The sequence below is a fragment of the Tenrec ecaudatus genome, chromosome 2 (assembly GCF_050624435.1).
Source record: "Tenrec ecaudatus isolate mTenEca1 chromosome 2, mTenEca1.hap1, whole genome shotgun sequence".
NCBI lineage: Eukaryota > Metazoa > Chordata > Mammalia > Afrosoricida > Tenrecidae > Tenrec > Tenrec ecaudatus.
Window position 1 is genome coordinate 143701863 of NC_134531.1, and position 16158 is coordinate 143718020.

Sequence of the window (16158 nt, forward strand, 5' to 3'; positions counted from 1 at the left end):
GGGTACTATTCGGATTTTACAGATGAGAAAGGTGATGCTCGAGGCTGTCAGCAGTGGCTTAGGGAAGTTCTGGCAGGAGGCTGGAAAAGCAAGCCAGAGGGTGGCAGAGCAGAGGAGGGACCTTCTAAAGGTTCATCTGTCGCCTCTGACCAGGGACCTGGGAGAACCCAGGAGATCACTGAATACTCTGAGGCAGGGGTCCTCAAACTTTTTCAACAGGGGGCCAGTACACTGTCCCTCAGACCCGTTGGAGGGCTGGACTACAGTTTAAAAAAAAAATTACGAACAAATTCCTATGCACACTGCACATATCTTATTTTGAAGTGCAAAAACAACATGGGGCAAAAACACCCAGCGGGCCGGATAAATGTCCTCAGCGGACTGCATGTGGCCCACAGGCCATAGTTTGAGGACCCCTGCTCTAAGAGGTCACTGAATACAGAGGAAACAATGGGGGACGCTGCCAAGGGCTGTGCTGGGAAAACCTTGTGAATTAATGGCAAGGTGAAACTGAGACCCACATACTCAAATGAAAACTCAAGTCCCACTCAATTCGTGCTTCATCACTCTGCATGATTTAAGAATCACGCCTTCAGTCTGGCCCCCTGCCACCTAGCCCACAAAAAGCAAGTGTGGAACCATTTACCCCCCAAGTCCTCTGACTGGACTAGCTGTGACTATCTGCTTTAAAATAATTCATTTGTAAACTAATTTTAGAGAGATCAGCCATGGGGTCAGGCCAAGGTTGAAAAGATAAAATACCTGCCCAAGCAATAAAGATGCAGACTGGAGCATCTAATTACCCAAGTTTGCAAATACTTAGCACTTTACAAGGGGAAAAAGGTCATTAAATGCATAATGAAAAGAGAGAAGGAAGCTAAAATCATTTCTTTAAAAGCAGGCTCAGGATTCGTTTTATTGACTAGCTCCATCTAATTCCGATCACACAATTCCACAACCTCCTCCCACTCTTGAATTCAATTTATACTGAATTACTTTGCACTCACTGCCCCCAATCACTCAGCTATTGGAATTCCACTAGGAAACGTGGTAGGTAACCAATGCATTGCCGCGGTCCTGTTGAGCTCAGTCCTGGTGCCCGACACCTGCGGGTGCTCAGACAGGCACATGGGTAAGACTGAAACAGGAACAAACTGTAGCAATCACACAACCCAAGAGACTGTCTCAGGGGCCAGGGGCCAATATAGGCTCTATTCTGGGTAGAAAGAGCCCTACCGGTGCTGGGGAATGCACATCAGGCTGCTAACTACAAGGTCAGCAGTTCAAAAACCCACCAGCCACTCCACAGGAAAAACATGAAGCTGTCAGTTCCGGTAAAGAGTTACAGACTCAGATACAGGATTTAGGGTTGCTAAATTGAATCATTGGCAACAGGTTTGGTTTGGTAGTCTATTGTGGGTGGATTGTGCTGACTCAAATGCACTGTCCCCCACACTTGTCTACAGCCTAACCCCTCAAGAGTACCACTCACCACACCCAGCTAACTGCCAGTCATCTCCTAAAAGGACCCTTAACAGACCCTCCCCTTCCCCTGAAATCCCCTCTCTTGTATGAGGTTCTTATGCTCCTTGGACGTATCACAATTTACACATGCACATTATTGGTGTGTTTGACAAAGAGCTGACTTCATGATCACACTGTAAGCTCCACGAGGCTAGGCAACAGCATCTCTGCTACGCACAGCTACCACCAACCACAAAGGGCGGAGCCGAACTGAATGAACTGTTCATGAATGGTCATTCAGCCTCCCAAACACCTTGACCCGGAACAAGGAAATGGTGACTGTTGTTAGTGCTCCCCAGTTGGTTCCAACTCATCGAGATCCTGTGAACAGAATGGACCACGGCCTGGTCCTGCACCGCTTCCAACTGTTGTTACGTTTGAGCCCAATGTTGCAGCCACTGCGTCAATCCATCTTCTCGAGGGTCCTCCTCTTTTTCACGGCCTTTCGACTTTACCTCTTTTTCCCGGGACTGGTCTCTCCTGCAAACATGTCCAACGTATAGGAGACAAAGTCTCATCGAGCCCACTTCTAAGCAGCCGTCTAGCTGTGCTTCCCTAACATCTGTTGTTCCTCAGGAAGCCGGGGTATTTTCAATATTCCTTGACAATACCATAATTCAAACTCTTCTCTGGTCTTCCTATTCACTGTCCGACTTCTACGCACGTATGAGGCAACTGAAAATACTGTCACTTGGGTCAGGCACACCTTCGTCGTCTAAGTAACATCCTCCTCGCTCAGGGAAATTTTGAAGAGTCGTATGCAGCAAATTTGCCCAAAGCCAGATTTCATTTGATTTCCTGGCTGTTGCTCTATGAGCATTGATTGCCGATCCAAGGAAGACGAAATCCTTGACAGGAGAACTCCCATCTTGTCTCTGTTTATGACCAGGTTATCAACCGGTCCAGATGAGACAAATCTTGCTTTCTTCACAATGATTTGAAATCCATACTAAAGGCTGCAGTTTTTTTTAATTTTCATTAGCAAGTGCTTCAAGTCGTCCCCATTTTCAACAAGCAAGGCTATTATCTGTATATTGCAGTATACTGCAGAATGTTCATAAACTTTCCTCCAATCCTGTCGCCTTGTTCTGCACGTAATCCTGTTCACACACTATCTACTCAGCATCAAGAATAAGAATGGTGAAAGGCTATCACCCTGACACACATCTTTCCTGATGGTAATCCCTGGAGTATTTATTCCTTCGTATGGTCTTGGCTGTGGACAGTTTCCAATGAAGTGCTCTGGAATTCCCATTGTTTGCAATGTGATCCATAGCTTGTTAGAACTGCACAGTTCATTGCCTTTGCTTAGCCGATGGGAACCGAGCACACATCTTTCTGGTTTGGGTAGGCACTGCTTTTAGCCATGATTCAGCGTACTTTGGCAATGCTACCTTTCTTGCCACATTCCCTTCTAAATCCAGCTTGGATGTCTGGCAGCTTCCTGTTGATGTAATGGAGCAGACATTAATGACATGGTTCAATAATTTCCATACTCTGCTGGGTGACCTTGCTTCAGCATGGACATAAATACGGATCCCCAGTAGGGCGCCCAGGTAGTTCTGCTCCAAATCTCCTAGTGTAGATAAATGTGTGCTTCCACACGCTGGTAAAGCATTTTCAGTGTATTCTGTCCATTCCAAGAGCCTTGTGGACCTCTTCCTGAATGTCCCTGACTCTGGATCCTAGGCGACCTCGTGAAATGGTGGGACATTGACCACAATATTTGGGGGGGGGGGGCGGGGGGGGTACAGTGACTGTGTATTCTTTCCTTCTTCTTTTAATGGTTCTTGAAACATTTAATATTTTGCCAATTCGAGGTTGAAATGTTTCTCTAAACCTGGTCATTTGTACATTTCACTAAAATACTTGACTTTATCTTCTTCTCAGGCTGCCCTTTGAAGTTTTCTGTTCAGTTCCTTTAATTCCTCATATCTTCCCTTCACTTTAGCCTCTCTTCATGCAAGAGCAAGTTTCAGAGTCTCTTCTGACACCCACGTTGGTCTCTCCTTTGTCTTTTTAATGACCTTCCACTTTCTTCGTGTATGATATCTTTTTTTAACCATTTTATTAGGGGCTCGTACAACTCTTAACACAATCCATACATACATCCATTGTATCAAGCACATTTGTACATTTGTTGCCATCAACATTCTCAAAACATTTTCTTTCTACTTAAGCCCTTGGTATCAACTCCTCATTTTTCCCCTCCCTCCCCACCCACCCCCCTCACCAACCCTTGATAATTTATAACTTATTATTTTGTCATGTCTCACACTAGCCAATGTCTCCCTTCATCCACTTTTCTGTTGTCCATCCCCCAGGGAGGGGGTTATATGTAGATCATTGCGATCAGTTCCCCCTTTCTCCCCCACCTTCCTCTCACCCTCTTCTACTGTCATTATTGGTCCTGAGGGGTTAGCTATCCTGGATTCCCTGTGTCTCCAGCTCTGATCTGTGTACATCCTTTGGTCTGCCTCAATTTTTAAGGTAGAATTGGGATCGTGACAGTGGGGCGGGGGGAGGGGAGGAAGCATTAAAGAACTAGAGAAAAGTTGAATGTTTCATCAGTGCTAAACTGCACCCTGACTCATCATGTATGATATTCTTATTGTCATTCCACTTATCAGATCTTCTGTAACTCGTGTTCAATGCATCAAATTTGTTATTGAAATGTTCTTGAAAATTCAAATAGATACAGTCAAAGTCATATTTGGTTCTCATGGGCTTTATTTTCAGCTTCGATCTGAACTTGTATATTAGCAATCTGTCTACTTCACAGTCGTCCCCAGCCTTGTTTTGGCTGATATTGCAATTTTCCATGGGCTCTTACCTCAAATGTAGTCGATTTGGTTCTCGTGTGCTCCACATGTACCTTAGCCCTTTACACTGTTAGAAAAAGAATTTGCGATGAAGTTGGTGTTGCAAACTGCTAATGTGTGATCTCCAGCTTGTTTCTCTTACCAAAGCCATGTTTTCCAAGTATTGACCCTTCCTGTTTCCAACTTTTGTTGGAACCGACAATAATTATCAATGCATCTTGATTGCATGTTTGATCAATCTCAGCCTGAAGAAGTTGGTATAATTCTTTGACCTTCAGCACCATCGTCAAAGGCTTCTGGGTAAACTTGAAGAATAGTTGTATTAATAGACTTCCTCGCAGGTGTACGGCTAGTATCCTGTCACAGGCAGCTAGCTCTTGAAATGTTCTTTCTGAACAAGAAAGCCTTTCTCTTCGATTGCCGTTTTTAGCATAGTGAACTATGTGATCACTTGACCCAAAATGGCCAATACCAACCCACTTCAGCAGGAAATCACTCTTGATGCATTGTATTTCGTTTTTGACAACTTCAAAGTTTCCTAGATTTGAAGTTCATTCATCGCTCATAACAATTACTAATGGAGGTTGGCAGCTGTTGCTCCTCGAGTCCTGCCCTGTAAGCAAATGAGACCCCAAAACTCTGCTCTCTGCACATCAAGGTTAACCCTACTTTGAGAAGGCGACCCTTCCCTGATGGGATCTGGAGGGTCTTCCAACCCGAGGGGCCATCTTCTGGCACTGGGTCTGACGATGCTCTGCTGCTGTGTGTACGGTTTTCCGCCAACAATCCCTCAGAAGTGGACAGGCTACTTCTTCTCCCTAGTCTGTTCTTAGTCTGGAAGTTCTGCTGAAACCTGTCCGCTGGGGTGACCCTGCTGGCACCTAGCATACTGTTGGCACAGCTTCTAGCATCATAGTGTGCCAGTCACCACAGTGTGTCAGAGTGACGCATGAGGCTGGGGACGCGAGTCGTGGTCTAGATCAGGGAGACATATGTTGGTCACTAGAGAGGTAGCTGCCACACAATAACCAATTAAGGCAATAGTGTGCTTAAACTGCTTTACATTAATTTATGTAACTCTAATTAAATAGTGACATCCTTAAGATTATGACGTAGTGTATCTTTTGTCTGGTTTATCCCAGTGATATGTGGGGCTCAAGAGAGGACCACAGCCTCAACCTCTCCCCTGCAGATGACACTGACACCTCATGGTCTCACAGGGCAGATGCACCGTCTGGGGAAAGTCTTTCTTTGCTGCCCTCTCCTTTTTCTCTCATGGTCCCAGAGTTCTGAGGGTGAAGGTGGGGCACTGAAAGGAGCAGTGGAGGACAAGGGTCCAGACAGTACATTCACCACCTGAGCCCTACTGAGGCTCGGTCCGGGTGCTTGGCACCTGCAGGTGCTCAGAGGCGTTTGATGTACTGTGTTAGAACAGGAACAAAGCATAGAGCCACACAATCCAATACTCAAAACACGTGAGATAAGAAACGAGGAGGAGAGAACCTGGGCCACGCAGGCTTCTTATTCTTCCCTCACCAAAATTTTGCAGTGGCGTAAGTTAGAGACTTTCTCCTCTAGAAGCCCAAACTCACTCAGAGGTGATATTGCCTAGAGGTAAAGTGCACGGGCATCAGGGTCGGGCAGGCATCAGTTTGAGGGCCAGTTCACCTACCTACTGGCGTGTGGACTCAAAGCAAGTCACCTGGTTCCCTCTTCAGTTACACAGTGAGTTGTTGTCATGAGGGGGTGAGGGGGCGGGAAAAATAATGCATGGAAAGGGGTGGACACCAGCTGTACAGTACACAGAGCTATTGGCTAGGGCTAGGCTTACCTGGACGTTCTCTTCGGTCACCTCAATTTCAGCAGTATAGATATAGTCAATCAGCTTGCTCAGAGTCTGCCCATCCACATCCTTGATTTCAATCTTCTTGGCTTTACTCTCAGACATGTCACCTGAAGTTCAAAATTCAAACAAAATGGCCATGAACTTGGTACCGACACTGTGCTTAGCTTTCACGTGGCCTCCTGTGTTGTGTTGGCAACATAAAAGCATTGTCTGTGTTCCAGGAGGCAGTATCGGGGATTTCTTGCACTGAAAAGACTAAACGAGCAAACCGACCCCAGATCGCATCAACTTTGGGCCTGTGATCATTTGCAAATCAAAGTAGAAGCATTCCTCTCTCTACCAGATGCTCATTCTATGTTGGGGGCAAATCTGTGTAGTACCTCCGGTCACCAGCACTTACAGTGGACTGCTCCACTTAGGGCCAGGCAAAGCAAACCAGACACAGCACCTGACTGAAATGGGCACTGAAATGCAAAAAAAAATTCCAAAATATAGGTGGCAGAAGTGTAAAAGGATGGCGAGATGAGGAAGCTGATAGCAAGGAATACTAGAAAAAGGAATGTTCTAGAACTGACTGGGGTGATGAGTGCACAACTCTTCTTGATCTGACTGAACTATTGAATTGCATGATATTTGAATTATGTCCCGATAAAGCTGTTTATTATTTTTAAGTGTAAAAGTTTACACGCTATGATAACAGCAACAACAAAAAGTAGCATTTATTGAGCGCTAATAATGGTCCTGGTGACACAGAGGTTATGCACTGGGCTGCAATCCGAAAGGTCGGCAGTTCAAAACCATCAGTCACTCCGAGGGAGAAAGATGGGGCTTTCTACTCCCATAAACAGCTACAGTGTTGGAAACCCACAGGGGCATCGACTCGATGGCAGTGAGTTTGGTTTTATAGGAATGATGGCCCCTGGTGCTGCAAATAGTTAACACACTCAGCTGGCTGGAGGGTAGGAGTCCATCCAGAGATACCTTTCCAGAAGAAAGGCCTGGCATTCTACTTGCAAAAAAAAAAAAAAATCAACCATTGAAAACCAGTGGAACACAATGTTGTTCTGACATACACAGGGGTTGTCCTAAATTAGAGTTGATTCAGCAGCCACCAGATTCTTAGCTGATTATGGCTAGGCATTGTACCAAACACTTTTAACTATTGCCTCTTGTAATATTCACAACTATCTATGAGGTTCATTAAGACTAGTCCCCATTTTGCAGATAGGTAATCTATTTTGCTGACAGTCACACATGTAAGAAGGGGCCAGAATGAGACTGAAACCCAGGAGTCTGACTCCAGGGCCCACATTGGCAACCACTGCACTAAATTTAAAGAGAGGAGCAACAAACCCCACCTGGCAGACCTGCAAGGCATCCTAGTAGGAAGTGACATTTGAGCTGGGTATCAAAGGATGGGGAAGTGTTCAGCAGGTATTAAAGGTGAGAAAGGATGATCTGGGTGTAGGAAACAATCACGCAGAGGTGGAAAGACCCCAAATGGTGACTTTGGGGAATGGTGAGAGTCTGGTACACAAGGGTGTCAATGAGAGGAAGAGATCTGGAAGGCAGATCAGGCTCAGGACTCACAGAGCCCAGGAAACCATACAAATAAATGTGGATTTTTATCCTGAAGATAACCACACATCATTGAAAAGTTTTGAAGAGAGGAGTGACATTAACATCTGGGTATTTTGGAATGAAATTTTGAGTTCAGAGTGAAACTGGATCAGAAATAGGGAGACCAGTTGGGAGGCCTTGAAAACAGTCCACGAAAAAGCCAACGTGGGCCAGTGACCTAGGGCAGCAGCACCACTACGTTTCCACAGTGAGGCCCCCTCACTTCGGCCTCCCCTCCATCCACGACACACAGGTCTGCCTGGCATCAGGCTCATTCAGCATGAGCTGCTGATTGCAGAAGGCAACGAGATGGAAGATTTGTGTCTTTGCAGACGGAAGTAAAAGGCAATGTGCCTGCAAGAAACAAGGGCTTCAGAAGCCCCGGTGTGAATGTGAAAACAGAGCTGGGGCGGTTGTTTCCTTTCTGTGGAATCTGTACCTCAGAGCCAGGAAACTAAAGTGCAGTACAGCATGTGGGCTGAAGACACCCACCTCCAAGCTGCACGTACCCTACAAGATTCCTCCACCAGACCACAGCCCCATCATGACACAGTTCTAGCTCTGAGTGGCTCTGTAACAGGGGAGAAAGGGAGATAAGAAAAACAAGACAAAAAACATTCCAAGCCCTGCCTGCCCCCGTGACCAGAAACTCCACTCAATTTTCATTTCTCTTTGGCAGTAGAAGATGGGCCACCAATGAAAGGGCTCAACATGAAGATCATAGGAGCAGGATGAAGAAGCAGAAAGAGAAAAATGTAACAGGATTTCTCCCTTAGCCACAAGCCAGACTCTCTCTCACTCTCACTCTCTCTCTCTCTCTCTCTCTTGAGTTTACTCCTAGACATATAAACAGAAGAATGCATGCCCAAAGAAATGGAAGTTAAACTCATCTTGCCAAACAGCTGTTTAAAAGTTAGTTAGAGAGGGTCCAGTAGGTAATTACATTGCAAACACTAAGCAAAGATAATCAATTCTAAGAGCTTGAGCCTTAGAAAACAAAACTAATGGGGCCACAGAGGATGTATGAACCGCTGAAGATAATTTTTAAACCTTAAACCAGAACACCTTCTTAAGTCATTTTAAAACAGAGCGATAGTTTAGCTTACCAAGTATATAAAGGTCAGCCCTGAGCATTAGGAACCGCCAAGCCAAACTCACTGCCAGCAGAGTTAATGGAAACTCATGGCAACTCTAACGGACAGAGGAGAGCTGCCCCTGTGAGTTCCTGAGACTACGACTGTTCACGGGAGTAGAAGGCCCCTTCTTTCTCCCATGGGGCAGCTAGTGGTTTCGAACTGCTGACCTTGCAGACTGCAGCCCAACATGTAATCACTACTACACCACCAGGGCTCCCTAAGAACTGCCTACATAGGATCAAATAGACAAGAGCAGCTCAAAGAGATTAGGCAGGAACCTTGGGAGCAGTGCGTGGATGTGAATGAGGGAGGAACAGCTCACAAAAGGAGGGAGAGAATGGTCGCAACATCTCGAAGAACATAACCAAAGTCAAAAGTGTCCTTGTAGAAAAGGTTAAATCGTTGTATGTTTTGGCTGGGTGTATCTGAAACAACAACAACAAATACAATTTAAGGAGGAAAGAAAAAGCACAACAAGCAAGTGTGACTTGACTTGGAAGAACAGAATGAGGGGGAGCTCTGTGTGGATGTGAGAACAGAGCCTGGGCTCTCTGTGGGGTCAGCTACAGGAGCCACGTCAGGTCTTCATAATTTCAGAGTAAAAGAAGTGGAGACTTCTGAAATGGTGAGCAAGGAGTCTGTGTTCTAGCTAGCTAACTCCAACTAGCTGCTAGACACACTTTTCTAGATGTGGACATGATGTTGGGAGATGGTTTTCCTGCTTCTTTATGCAGCTCTGAAGTTTTGGATGTCCTACATCAAGTCCCTATCACTGCCAGCGAGTCACTTCCAATCAAAGCGACCCTGTAGGTTTCCAAGACTACAATTTTTTCAGGACTAGAAAACCTTGTCTTTTTACTGCAGAGCTGCTGATGGTTTCGAACTGCTAACGTTTTGGTTAAAAGCCCAACACTCACCAATGAGAAGATTGCTACAGTAAATTAGATAAAAGGTGATGGTGGCCTGGACTAAGAAACTATGTCTTGAAACACCTTTGGGTTCTCAGACTCTACCTTAGGGCCCTGCACCTAAGCAAGCAATCTCTGGTAATCAGGAGAACCCAGGACAGCAAATAATCCCACAGGTAAGTGTCCAAGACAGAGGTCCAGATGCTAGCAAGCATACTAAGCCTCCATCAAGTCTTTTAGATGAAAGACATCAAGGCAGGGCTTGGAGGATGAAAGGGGGCTGTTTTCACCGTCACAGGAGACTTGGGAGGTGGAGAAAATCCTTAGTTGATCTTCTTCAGGTCATGGTTATAAGGCCTGACCCTAGTATTCAGCAAAAGAAGTCTCAAGAATGAGAAATGAGTTGGTTGTCTGGCAGAGCGTGCTGAAGAACTGTCGCTAAACCCGCAAACCTCCCTTACAAAATTTTCTTGTCCTTAAAGGTAAGAAAAGGGTGTGTTCAAGAGTCCTCCAATGATAGAATTCTTCCTCGCTAATTTGAATTCTTATTTTATTTTATTGGGGGCTCATACAGCGCTATCACAATCCATACATGCATCCATTGTGCCAAGCGCATTTGTACATTTGTTGCCATCATCATTCTCAAAACATCTGCTTTCCACTTGAGCCCCTGGTATCAGTTCCTCATTTTTCCCCTTCCTCCCCCCTCCCCACTCCCTCATGACCCCTTGATAATTTACAAGTCATTATTTTGTCATAGCTTACACTGTCGACGTCTCCCTTCACCCACTATTTGGTATTGCTACCATTTAGCTTTATGTTCTGAGAAAGAATGCATGTATCCTTCATGGGTGTGGAGATGGTTTTTAAACCTTCTTTCTGCGAATCCCCATCTGTCTACATCCTAACATGTGGGCTGCCAGCGAGAGCTTAACACTAAGGTCTATGTCGCATGTCAATCTCTCCTGAGAGGAATGCCAAGTAGGGCTCCAAGTTAGGGGCGAAAGCCTCGTGTCGTCAGATGCTCGGCGCATCCTAACCACCAGCAGGGCACCACCATGACAGCGCCTCTCAAAATCCACAGGCGCTTTGCAAACAGTAAAGTGCTCCGCAAATAAGAAGAAGCTACTTTATTAAGCATGTATCTGCACCTGATGCCTTGTGCCCATTACCTGCATTTCTCCTAATTGTTAGTCATCTAATGTCACAGATAAGAAAATTAAAATTCGTCGGATTTAAGTGACTTTCCCACACACCGTTTATGCTAGAGTCAAGGTCTCCCAGTGCAATCCCTAGCAATCAGCAAGGCCTCCACGTCACCAACTCCACAAACGTTCGCCAAGCCTTTCTTACCAACGGTGATCCCCTACTGGATTTCAAGCCTCATCTACTCTCAACCCAGACACGGTGAACCCCATCCAGGTTAGTCAGCCTGGTGAACCTGACTGGGAAGTTCACAGTGGCTATAAGAAAACAGGGCTTCCTTCCCGGTACTACAGAGTCCTCTGTCAAACCACAAGCCAAGTTCGTTTCTTCAAAACGCCTCAGCACGAACAACACGTTCAACACCACTCCCCCAAAAAGAGAAGTGCAGTCTGAGTCATGCTTCGTGACATGGGTGGTCTTGGAAACCTTAGTGCAACAAGTCAATCACCGAGTGCTATATGACCCCCTTCTATATTATGAGGTCTCAGTTCCTCTACATTGAGGGAGTTTTAAATAAACTTTTTATTATCGTTTGGGCGAAAGTTAACAGAGTAAATTAGTTTTATTTCTTTTTAAAAAATTTATTGTAAATTGGGTAAAGGCTTCCCTGGTACATCATCAGTTTTGCATATTCAACAGTCCATCTACATTCGTTTCAGCTCACCCAACTGCAATCCCTTCGATGCCTATCCCACTTCCTCTGTGTGTTTTCTGGTTTCCATTCCCTTTCTGTCCTAGCCCTCTGAAGTTTGTCCTGAGGTAAACATTGCCCTTTTGACCTAAAATGGTGATTATTTTAATGTGAGGAGAACTCAGTTTCAGACCTGGAAGGATGACTAAGGGCCCTATCTTGGGGATCCTGCCAAGCTCTAGCTGAGCTGTAAGCATGGTCTCTTTCGTGGTACTGGGTTCTGTCCACATTTTTCTCCCATGCTGTCCAGGACCTTCTAATGTGACCCCTTTCAGAGCAGCTGGTGGTGGAGCTAGGCGCCCCGTAGTTCATCCCATCTCAGGGTTGCGGAGACGGGGCTGGCACCGTCCGTCCGTCGTCTGGACTGTTGCCCCCGTCTCTGCTCGTTACCACCTTCCCTCCAGCTGAGGGGGGCTAGTGGGCGCACCTTGAATGACTGTGCACAAGCCTTTAAAACCCCAGTTCTTCTCTCCAAGATAGGCGGGAAACACTGTCTGTGTGAACTGTCAGTTGAACTTGGTGGAAAATGGGGGGGTTCTTTTTTAAGGAATTCATTGGCATGGAGTCAGGGACATACACGGAGGGCAAACGCCACAGTACACAGGGCTCATTGTAGAACGCATGATTAAAAGAAAGCAAAATGGACTGTGCTCTTCTGGGAAAAACCGTTCCCCTGGGGATGGAGGTGCCGGCGTGGCAGCTGAAGCGTCCCAGGCCAATCGGGGAAACGGGCTCTCCAGGCGCCCTACGCTGTAAGAGGGTGGCTAGCTACATAGACTGCCATCCCAGGCCTCCTAGGCTGGCGGGGTTTGGACCTTTGGTCCACATGTATACCAAGTTTTCACAGGCAGGGCACCGCCGTCAAGGAGTGAGGAATTGGTGTTTGGAACCACCATAGCTCACTTGGGCACCGTGAATTCAAAGCACAAAAATAAATAAAACCACACTGAGCCTGAGTAGAGGAACATACTCACTCAAGTCAGAAGAAAACCACGTGTATTTTCGTTTCCTATTGACCTCAGACATGCAAACAGCAACGGACTTCAAAAGACTCAGCTGGGCTTTTCATGACTCATTTCATGTATTTTGAACCTGAACCTGATCATTAGAATAAAATGTTGCCGTGTTTCTGGTTTGTTTGGCTGTGTCCTTCTGTGGCTCGGCGCCCCTCCACTGCTTACTGCACTGGCCAGCAGTGCGACAGGGGAGAGGCGGCAGGGCAGTCTGCCTCCGTGAAAGTGGCAGCCTCGGAGTCAACTCAGGGGCGATGCAAATGTCTGGGGCTCACAAGGCCAGGAACTTAAAACAGCACACACATTTCATCCATTGCTGATGGGAGCACAAACTGGTACAAGCATTCTGGAGGGCACCTTGGCATTCGTCTTACGTGTCTTAAAATGTGCACGGCCCTGAACGAAGCTTCTCTTATGCTAGAAATACACTCTAAGGAAATGAGGAACATAAATAAAAATGAAGGTACAAAGATGCCCAATATAACATTATTTATACTGGCAAACTAGTAGAAAGACTATAATTTCTAACCAATCAGGAAATAATTTTTCATTTAGGATAACAAAAGAAAAGCCCTCTGGAAACTGTGGAAACAATTAGCGTGGGCAGTGAGGAAGGATGAGGGGGGGTTAGGGAGGCAGGAGGAGTAACAGCGGGGTTCTGTTAGGTAAGGACATCAGAAAGTCAAGGGAGACTATTAAGCTACACATTAGGTCAACTTATTGATGCAAAAAAGTGTATTCTGCGTATCCATTTATAAGCATAAAATCGGAAAGGATCTACACCAAAATCCTATCGAAAGGCTTGGTTGCAGGTCATTTTTACTTGTGCTTACCCATATTGTCTCCTTTTCGCTCTACTGCGAATCTGTGCGGGAGGTGTCAAAAGTCTATGGGAAAGTCCGTGACCTTTTCAATTCCATTTTCCCACATACTTTTAGTCTCTCCCATCATGTGAGGGAGAACGGACATAAGTCTAGTGTAACGCCAGGCTCGGCAGGAGGGTGAGCATAAGCATCACAGTCAACTGCTTTGCTTTGCTTTTCTCTTGGTTCCCTTCCCCCTTCGACGACTAGAATCCAATACCTGCCCCAGCAGCACCTTTATTCGCAGTTTCTACTGGTGCCTTGTGCTCGCCGAGGTGTCTCCACTGCCCTCAGAGGCACATTCAGTGGCGGAAATGGAACCGGGGCTACAATGCATCACAGTTGCCAACAGTTCCTCTCAACACAGGACTTCCTACACCTCGCACGCACGCGCACACACATGCACACACACACAATGACTGGAAGAGCGAGGCAAAGAACTGTTGCAGAAAAGATGAATTATTTTCAAAAGGGAGATGAAAGAGGGAGAGAAGATAAACAGTAAGAGAAAACGTTTGCTGCTAGTCTGAGGAGAATGTATGAGAGAAAGAGATTGCCCTTAGTCAGGGAGACTGCGGCTCAAATGTCCATGTAGTAAGACAGGTTGTTTCCCAAGCTTCGCTACGCAGAACCCTGGGCGAGGCCCTGACGAGAGGTAAGCAGTGGTTTGCTCACTTATCAGAGGCACAGCTCTGGCACGAGCCACCTGCACATGAGCGAAGGGCGACCTGGGGAGGACATCTCAGGTGCTCCCAACAAGGACCACTGTCGCTCCTCAGCGGCGGTGTGAAAACGTCCCTCGAGGCACCCATTCTTATACCTATGTTCCTCCTGTCCAGTTGCACTTAGCCAGCACCTGCTCAATACTAGGTCCTGTGAGGGGCACCGGGAGGAGGGTGGGCTTTATAATCTGTGGGAAGTGATGGAGGACAGAGGGAGCCCGGAACCCATCTGCACAGTAGCTAGTCAGACTAAGCCTCTGGCAGATCCCCTCTCGCCAAAGCAAGGGTCTCAAACAGCTTTATTCTCAGATAGAAATCATTGTAAACTTGATTATGCTGGCTCGAAGAACTTGATACTTGGTCAGTTCACCTCCCTCTTGACCCAACCTGAATTTGTTCAAGTATTTTTCTTTCCTTTTTTTTTTCTGTTGTTATTCAAGTATTTCTTGCTTGTTCCATGACAAAAATTTCTTCCCTGGCTTTTTAAATACTGATGGTGGTCTTTTCTTTCTTCCCCATTATTTGGATTTTTATCTGTGTATCATTATTATTTCATCCTTCCCACTTTATTTTGGTTTGGTTTTGTATGTTTCTGTTGGGGCTCCCAGTCTGTGGAGCACAGAGGGAGTAGATGCAGATAGATAATAACTGAGGCAAGGGTTCAGAGGGGCGGTGGGGGTGGGAAGCAGAGAAGGTGAGGGGACTTAGGGAGCAAATATTGAATGCAGGAGGGGGGGAGCACTAGAACTGATTGAGATTGCATAACTCATTTCACAAGCAATTTAACCATGGAAGTATAGGAAATGTGAATACTATATCTGGAAAAGCAAAAAAGAAAAAAGAAAGAAAGAAAGCAGACTTGACCAATGGTTAACACAGGTGACGGGGAAAGGGCGTTTGCTGAGGAGGCATCGAGTCTATGTCAGTGGTGGTAGAATACTTGGGAAAGGATGTCAATAGTGGCTGCACAGTATGAAGCGAATCATCAATGACCTGATTTACACAAGCAGAAGTCGTGGGGTTGGAGACGGTTCTGTTATGCATATTTCTACCACGATTAGAAAAAAATTACATGAGTTAACAATAACTACAAGGAAGAAAAAAATTTTCTAGAATTGAGTATTAGTACAATGGTACAACTCTTCTTGTTATGAGTGAACTATTGAATTGTATGATATGTGGATAAAATGCTAATAAAACTGTTTAAAAAAAGAAAAGAAAAAGAAACAAACATATTAAAAAAAAAAAAAACGATGGGGGTTCTACTCCCAGAAAGAATTGCAGTCCTGGAAACCCACAGCGGCAGTTCGACCCTGTCCTGTAGGGTCGCCATGAGTCAGAACTGACTGGGATGGCAGTGGCTTTGGAGTGCTAGGCACTAAGGAGTCCTGAAAGTGTGGTGGTTACCAGTTGGGCTGCTAACCACATGGTCAGCAGTTCAAAACCAGCAGCCACTCCAAGGGAGAAAGATGAGGCTTTCTACTCCTGTAAAAGAGTTAAAGTCTCAGAAATCCACAGGGACAGTTCTACCTTGTCCTGTAGACGCCGTGTGAGTTTGAGTGATGGGTACTAAGGAAGCCTGGTTGTGCCGTTATTAAGCATCCACAGCTGCTACTTGAAAAGTCAACTGTTTGAACCCACCAGCCATCTACTTCTACAGAGATGTGCAGCCTTTAAAACATGACCAGGCTGTTCGACTTTGTCTTCTAGGGTCACTATGAGTCAGAATCAATGAGATGACAATAGGTTATAGTTGCTGGACACTGAGGATTTAACAATGGCTAGATACGGTTCCCAAGTACCCACA

At 45.8% G+C, this 16158-nt stretch overlaps 1 protein-coding gene across 1 annotated transcript in view; it reads right to left on the reverse strand.

Moving 5' to 3' along the window:
- The window catches only part of KLHL3 (kelch like family member 3), a 137373-nt gene that overhangs the window by 90244 nt on the left and 30971 nt on the right, over positions 1–16158 (reverse strand). The window contains exon 4 of the mRNA XM_075541593.1: positions 6178–6299. Coding sequence (XP_075397708.1) covers positions 6178–6299 — 122 coding nt within the window. The remainder of the gene's footprint in view (positions 1–6177; positions 6300–16158) is intronic.